At 47.3% G+C, this 7,170-nt stretch overlaps 1 protein-coding gene and 3 non-coding genes across 6 annotated transcripts; all 4 read left to right on the forward strand.

Moving 5' to 3' along the window:
* Window positions 1–84: 84 nt before the first annotated feature.
* HSPA8 (heat shock protein family A (Hsp70) member 8) lies at window positions 85–4,461 on the forward strand. Of its 3 annotated transcripts, none has more exons than XM_010163897.1 (8): window positions 85–292; window positions 829–1,034; window positions 1,131–1,295; window positions 1,372–1,927; window positions 2,239–2,441; window positions 2,745–2,943; window positions 3,255–3,487; window positions 3,995–4,459. In XM_010163897.1, exons 1-8 carry the CDS (start codon window positions 88–90, stop codon window positions 4,178–4,180), a joined length of 1,953 nt encoding a protein of 650 aa, XP_010162199.1. In that variant the 5' UTR covers window positions 85–87; the 3' UTR covers window positions 4,181–4,459. The 3 variants fall into 3 exon arrangements, with proteins under 3 accessions (XP_010162199.1, XP_010162200.1, XP_010162201.1); XM_010163898.1 differs by having other exon boundaries at window positions 1,131–1,283; XM_010163899.1 differs by lacking the exon at window positions 3,255–3,487 and having other exon boundaries at window positions 1,131–1,283; window positions 2,745–2,808; window positions 4,086–4,461.
* LOC114818380 (small nucleolar RNA SNORD14) lies at window positions 2,078–2,165 on the forward strand. Its single transcript, XR_003766148.1, has one exon. It is a non-coding gene; the product is annotated as a small nucleolar RNA SNORD14 (small nucleolar RNA).
* On the forward strand, window positions 2,571–2,667 carry LOC114818381 (small nucleolar RNA SNORD14). The gene has a single exon (XR_003766149.1). It is a non-coding gene; the product is annotated as a small nucleolar RNA SNORD14 (small nucleolar RNA).
* On the forward strand, window positions 3,574–3,670 carry LOC114818382 (small nucleolar RNA SNORD14). The gene has a single exon (XR_003766150.1). It is a non-coding gene; the product is annotated as a small nucleolar RNA SNORD14 (small nucleolar RNA).
* Window positions 4,462–7,170: the final 2,709 nt, after the last annotated feature.

Raw genomic sequence — 7,170 nt, forward strand, 5'->3', positions numbered from 1 at the left:
GGGGGGGGGCGGCGGCTCCGTCCAACCCCTGCGATCGTTCACTCATTTACTCATTTATTAATCATTTTGTTCTGCTCTTCAGCCAAGATGTCGAAGGGACCAGCTGTCGGAATTGACCTCGGCACCACCTATTCCTGTGTCGGCGTGTTCCAGCACGGGAAGGTGGAAATCATTGCCAACGACCAGGGTAACCGGACCACCCCGAGCTACGTCGCCTTCACCGATACAGAGAGGTTGATCGGCGATGCTGCGAAGAACCAAGTTGCAATGAACCCAACCAATACAGTTTTCGGTAAGGATTGGTGGATTTCAAACCCAGAAGCTGAGTATGGTGGTGGCAGATGTTCCTTGGCTGTAAGAATTACTGACTGGTGTTGGAACTGGATGATCTTCAACGCCCTTTCCAATCCAAACCATTCTGTGATTCTATAAGGTGGTTAAAGCTGCTTCTTGGGAATTAAATCTAATTCATATTTAATGAAACTGCATTATTGCATAGTGGGACAGTATAAGCCTTACAGTAAAAAAAAACCCAAACTTGTTTTGCCACAGGTCATTCTCAGTTAGTGTTCAGCAGCCTTGACTGTTTCAGTCTTGTTACTAGACTGCGCTGTGGTTTGTGGTGCAGCAGCTGTCACGTTGTTTTGGTGGCTGTGAGGTAATACTGATGAGTTTGTGCATATCCAAGAGATGGAATTTAGCAGTAATAGGCAGTGATAATTCCATGTTAAATTCTAGAGTTTTGTGCCCCCCTTTTTTTTTTAGGAAGAGCTTTACATTCTCCTTTGTGAATGGAGATATTTAACATGGCTAACTATTCTTCTCCAGATGCCAAACGGTTGATTGGGCGTAGATTTGACGATTCTGTTGTCCAGTCTGATATGAAGCACTGGCCTTTCACTGTGGTGAACGATGCTGGCAGACCAAAAGTCCAGGTGGAGTACAAAGGCGAGACAAAGAGTTTCTACCCAGAAGAAATTTCTTCTATGGTTTTAACCAAAATGAAGGAAATTGCAGAAGCATATCTCGGGAAGGTAAGGTTTAGGACTTCAGTGAGATATAACAAATCATTTTATGTGCATGAGTAGTTGACATACTGAACTGACTTTCTCGTTTGCATTTTTTTCTAGACCGTTACTAACGCTGTAGTGACTGTACCAGCCTATTTCAATGACTCTCAGCGTCAGGCTACAAAAGATGCTGGAACCATTGCAGGTCTCAATGTACTGCGAATTATCAATGAGCCGACAGCTGCTGCCATAGCCTATGGTCTGGACAAAAAGGTAAGCTGCTGTGTCTGATGGCCAACTAGTAAAGCTGCTGTAACACCAGTAGAAAATGAATTGCTTGATGAAAATTGATCTCTTCCAGGTTGGTGCTGAAAGAAATGTTCTTATCTTTGACCTCGGAGGTGGCACCTTTGATGTGTCAATTCTGACTATTGAAGATGGCATCTTTGAGGTGAAATCCACTGCAGGTGACACTCACTTGGGTGGAGAAGACTTTGATAACCGCATGGTCAACCACTTCATTGCTGAGTTCAAACGCAAGCACAAGAAAGACATCAGTGAGAACAAGAGAGCAGTTCGTCGCCTCCGTACCGCCTGCGAGCGTGCGAAGCGTACTCTGTCGTCCAGCACGCAGGCCAGTATTGAAATTGATTCTCTCTATGAGGGTATTGACTTCTACACATCCATCACCAGAGCTCGCTTTGAAGAGCTGAACGCTGACCTGTTCCGTGGTACCCTGGATCCTGTGGAAAAGGCCCTGCGAGATGCCAAGCTGGACAAATCGCAGATCCATGACATCGTCCTGGTTGGTGGGTCTACTCGTATCCCAAAGATCCAGAAACTGCTGCAGGATTTCTTCAATGGCAAAGAGCTGAACAAGAGCATCAATCCTGATGAAGCTGTGGCTTATGGTGCAGGTAATGACAAAAATTAGGATCTCCTGTGTGCTGAAATTGGGTGGTAACCTTGACAAACTGTCTGAACTGAAATCTCAGAGCAGAGCTAGTGTAGACCCTGGGTCTTGCACCTCAGTCAGTAAAGCTTTCCAAAGCAGTAAGAAGTTGGACTTGCAATGATGAATCAGATTCCAAAGCCATTCGTAGTTTCCACCAGAAGTCTAATGATGGCCAAAACCTTCCTTGGATGTCTGAGCGAGCCATGAGTTATAACAGGAGTGTGCAGTGCATCTTTTGCAGGGCTCCTAATGTTGTTTTTCCTCTTTCTCCAGCTGTTCAGGCTGCTATTCTGTCTGGAGACAAGTCTGAGAACGTGCAGGATCTGCTGCTGTTGGATGTGACTCCTCTGTCTCTCGGCATTGAGACTGCTGGAGGTGTCATGACAGTCCTGATCAAGCGGAACACCACCATCCCCACCAAGCAGACTCAGACCTTCACTACCTATTCTGACAACCAGCCTGGTGTGCTGATCCAGGTAGGCGAGCAGCACTGAGGTGAACTGATAACACACTCACATCTTCCTAAAACCCTGTGGTAGTAGATCTTAGGCCAGAGATCTGATGTTCTTGCCATTAGCAAGGGATGCCAGTGAATAAATACCTGGTTGCTGTGATGAAAGTGATTCCAAAGCCATTCGTAGTTTCCACCAGAAGTCGAAAGACTTGTGTTGGTCCAAGTACCTTCCTTGGATGTCTGAGCGACCACAGCTTCAAGAGAACATACCCCATTATGAGGTGTGGTCAGACTTGAGACTTAATTTGCTGTTTTTTCTGACTAGGTATATGAAGGAGAACGTGCTATGACTAAGGACAACAACTTGCTGGGCAAGTTTGAGCTGACTGGTATTCCCCCTGCTCCCAGAGGTGTACCTCAGATTGAAGTAACCTTTGATATTGATGCCAATGGCATCCTGAATGTGTCTGCTGTGGATAAGAGCACTGGCAAGGAGAACAAGATCACGATAACAAATGATAAGGGTAAGGATCACATGTTTCTGAGGGTGGGACACTGGCTAGCTGCTTAAATTTGGCTTTTCAAAAACCTCTTATCTTTATCAAAACTTGTGTATGATGCACATAAAATTAATACACAAACATGGGCCTTCTTTCAGTGCAGTAGTCTGTCAGCTTTCAAGAAGGCCTGTGGATGAGGGTACCTGATAGTTTATGGTCCTCTCACTACCTGCCTACCCAGGAGTGTAGTTTTTTGTAGTGTGTGGGAGGTTGTTAATCCACCACCAAAAAGCTGAGTAGAAAACCTTGATCTGAAATGCTGTTGTCTGCTGCAGGCCGGCTGAGCAAGGAAGACATTGAGCGGATGGTTCAGGAAGCAGAGAAGTACAAAGCAGAAGATGAGAAGCAGCGTGATAAAGTGTCTTCCAAGAACTCCCTGGAGTCTTACGCGTTCAACATGAAAGCTACTGTTGAAGATGAGAAGCTTCAGGGCAAGATCTCTGATGAGGACAAGCAGAAAATCCTGGACAAATGCAATGAAATCATCAACTGGCTGGACAAGAATCAGGTATGTTCCATTCCACGTTTGGTCGGTGTCTACTTCTAGAGGCTCACTGAGGCACTGCAGAGGAAGCTCAAGAGAAAGAGAACTGGTTGCTGTGATGAAAGTGATTCCAAAGCCATTCGTAGTTTCCACCAGAAGTCGAAAGACTTGTGTTGGTCCAAGTACCTTCCTTGGATGTCTGAGCGACCACAGCTTGCGAGCATGTAGCTTTGAGTTGTTCCTCATACGAGCTGGCTAGGCTTGCACATACAATCATTCTCTAACCTTAAATGGGGTTGTCTTGCTCCAGGAGTGTTGTAAGCTCTGGGAGTGATTTGAAGGAGTCCTGAATCAATGGGTTGATTTTGTTGGGATTAGACCAGGCAGAAATGCAGTCTGATGCAAGCCTGGCTTGGTGGGGCTGAAGATGAGGCTAAAAATAAGCCCAGACTCAAGTGTGTAAGTTAATTTGGGCTGTATCTGCTGAGTGAAAGCAGCAAGTACTGAGCTTCTGGTTTTATTCTTTTTCAGACGGCTGAGAAGGAGGAGTTTGAGCACCAGCAGAAAGAGCTGGAGAAGGTGTGCAACCCCATCATCACCAAGCTGTACCAGAGTGCAGGAGGAATGCCTGGTGGGATGCCTGGTGGATTCCCTGGTGGTGGAGCTCCTCCATCTGGTGGAGCTTCTTCTGGACCAACCATTGAGGAAGTGGACTAAAGATGGGGGGAAATGCATTCCACTAGCAGTTAGTATTGGAGGGGACCCCAGGTAGGGGTTAGATTGAAGGACCCAAACCTGTAGGCACATCTGGGTGTATCTTGCCAGATTAAAAAACTCCATAACTGAGCTGCTGTAAAAATACAAAAAATTTTCTGGGCATTTTAAATACTTGAACATGTGCACAGGAGGGAGATGAATACCATTGCACTTTACAGTACTGTAACCAAGTGGAAATGCAATTCATGTCCTAAGGAATAAAAACTATTTAATGGGCATAACAATGGTTCTGTGTTTGTTTCTTTCTCTGTATTGCCACTGTGAAAAGTCAAATGAAAAGAAAGTTGATGCATGCTGAGCATGATCTAACCACAGGGTTAAACAGCTTCAAGTGGTTTTAAGTCCCAACTGCTTCATGTTTTGTTTCTGAAGCCTGAGTGTTTTGGAGGGCAATGCTGTTGGTGACACAAAAGCACCTTGAGAAGCAGCGTTCAGTCCAAGGCAAGTAGAAAATTCGGACTTTATCCCTGTGGTTTCTTAGCCCTTCCCTTGAGCTCAAGGCACCAAGCTGTACTTGGCCATCCAAACTCCCAGATGGCCCCAACAGTGGGAGAGCTTTGGGGTAGTTTGGAACCAGCTGCCTCTGAAGAGAACCCCTTCCTGGTGTCTGGATAGATAAAGGACATCATGGAATTTAAAAAGTGGTAACTTAACCAGAGCGACCTCAACATTTTCACAAAGTCTAGTAGCACTGACAGAGAAGTGGCAGAGCTGGTTACCACTGACCCACAGCAGGAAAGAGCATCTTTAAAACCTGATATAAAAATAAAGTGGATAATGATCCTTTGGTCCTTGAAGTGTTTAAGATCCTGTTGGCAGGAAGGCAAGTTCAGAGGTAGTTCTTTGGAGAAGGTGTTGCTGGGGTGGAGAAGTGGCTTTAGCACCCTCTTCAGCAATAAGGAGCAATGATGTTGCTTATTACATATAATATTTTATTAAATATTAATATATACATGTCATTACTCAAGACCATCACAATTATTACATTGCTTATTACATATAGAGGGATTCTTTAGAATAATCAGTGATTCAGTGCTGATTGCTCTTTTTTCTGGGTACTTTACAAGTTTAAATACTTTTCTCTGTTTGCTGAGTGACTTCTTTCCCAACATTGGAGAAGAATTGCAGGATTTTAATTGTTTTTTAACCGCAGTGCCTGACCAAAGGGGAAAAACCATCCTCTGGCAGCTTCCCACTGATTGTTGCACCTGCAGTGCCTGTGCCCTGGGTGGGTGGGGGGCCTGGTCCACAGGGCTGCTGAGGTGCTGATGGGAGCAGCTGAGAGCTTTGCATATTGCTCCAGCAGGGCAATCAATCCTCTTTACACCCAGGTATTCTGCACCCTTTTCTGGACCAGTGGAAGGGTAAAAGGGAGAGTGCTTGTGCTACCTCCGTTCTGCAGGACGTGTTGGGGAAAAGAGAGAGTCTTGCAGCATAATCCAGGAGCTGCCACACGCTTCATTATCTGCTGCCCGGGGAGGGTGTGGAGTCTCCTTCTCTGGAGACATTCAAGACCCGCCTGGACGCCTTCCTGTGTGATCTCATTTAGGTTCCTGCTCTGGCAGGGGGATTGGACTGGATGATCTTTCGAGGTCCCTTCCAATCCCCAACACTCTGTGATTCTGTGATTCTGTGATTTCCTCTGACCTTCCTACTTCTAGGACCAGCAGTACTGCTCCCAGTGCAGCCTTACACAGTGGAGTGGCAGTTTCCATTAACAAATCATCACTGGTATAGACTAGTTCAGCTGGAAGGGGCTTAAAATGATCATCCAGTCCCACTGCCTGACCATTTCAGGGCTGAAAGTTAAAGCATGTTATTAAGGGCATTGTCCAAATGGCCTCTTAACCCCTGCCAGGCGGGGGGCATCGGCTGCCTCTCTGGGAAGCCTGTTCCAATGTTTGACCCCCTCTCAGTAAAAAAAATGCTTCCTAGTGTCCACTCTAACCCCCCCGATGCAGCTTTGAACCCTTCCCCATACATCCCATCACTCCATCCCAGGGAGAAGAGCTCATCCCATCACTCCATCCCAGGGAGAAGAGCTCAGCACCTCCCTCCCCACATACCCCTCGATCAGTTGTCACCCCTCAACCTCCTCCAAACTGGACAAGCCGAGTCCTCAGCTGCCCCTCACACGCAGGCTGTGCCCTCCAACCCCTTCACCACCTCTGCCACCCTCCTCTGGACACATTCTAGCACCTTCACATCATTTTTAAGTCTTGGGGCCCAGAGCTGCACACAGCACTCGAGATGAGGCCACACTACAGCAGGATAACCCCCCTCTTTTGAGCAGCCAGCAATGCTGTAGCTCTACGTGCCCCCAGATGCCATTTGCCCTCTCGGCTGCTGGGGCAGCTCCCGGCTCCTGCTGATCCCACTGTCAGCCAGACCCCGGATCCCTTCCTGTGGGGCTCCTCTCTGGCCCCTCCTCTGCCTGTTTATACCTGTGCCTGCTGTTACTCTGTTCTAGGAGCAGAATCCAGCATTTCCACTTGTCGGATCTCATACCACTAATCACTGCCCAATGCTCCAATCCATCTAGATCCCTCTGCAGGATCCCTCTACTAGGGATGCACTCACCTCCTGCATCAGACACTGCACACCAATACCGAACACAACTGGCCCCAGAATGGAGCCCTGAGGAACATTGCTGGTGACTGACCCCCAGCCAGATGTAGCCCATCCACTAGAACCCTTTGAGCCCTGATCTTTGGCCAGTTCTTCATCCAGCACACCAAACATCTGCTCATCTCACAGCTGGACAGCTTGTCCAGGAGGATGCTATGAGGGACAGCATCACAGGCCTTTCTAAAATCCAGAAAAACAACATCCACCACCTTCCCTTCATCTGGGGGGCGGGTGTCGTGGTTGAACCTTGGCCAGCAGCTCAGCCCCCCTGGAGGGATGGGGGAGAGAATCAGAAGGATAAA

The sequence above is a fragment of the Antrostomus carolinensis genome, unplaced genomic scaffold (assembly GCF_000700745.2).
Source record: "Antrostomus carolinensis isolate BGI_N321 unplaced genomic scaffold, ASM70074v2 scaffold2473, whole genome shotgun sequence".
Classification (NCBI taxonomy): domain Eukaryota; kingdom Metazoa; phylum Chordata; class Aves; order Caprimulgiformes; family Caprimulgidae; genus Antrostomus; species Antrostomus carolinensis.

What these genes read in the sequence shown, in the direction of transcription:
- HSPA8 (XM_010163897.1), top strand. Translation starts at nt 88, where the DNA reads ATGTCGAAGGGACCAGCTGTCGGAATTGACCTCGGCACCACCTATTCC. An exon ending in CAGAAGCATATCTCGGGAAG is followed by an intron (nt 1,035 to 1,130) that starts GTAAGGTTTAGG and finishes ATTTTTTTCTAG; the next exon opens with ACCGTTACTAACGCTGTAGT. An exon ending in ACTGGCTGGACAAGAATCAG is followed by an intron (nt 3,488 to 3,994) that starts GTATGTTCCATT and finishes ATTCTTTTTCAG; the next exon opens with ACGGCTGAGAAGGAGGAGTT.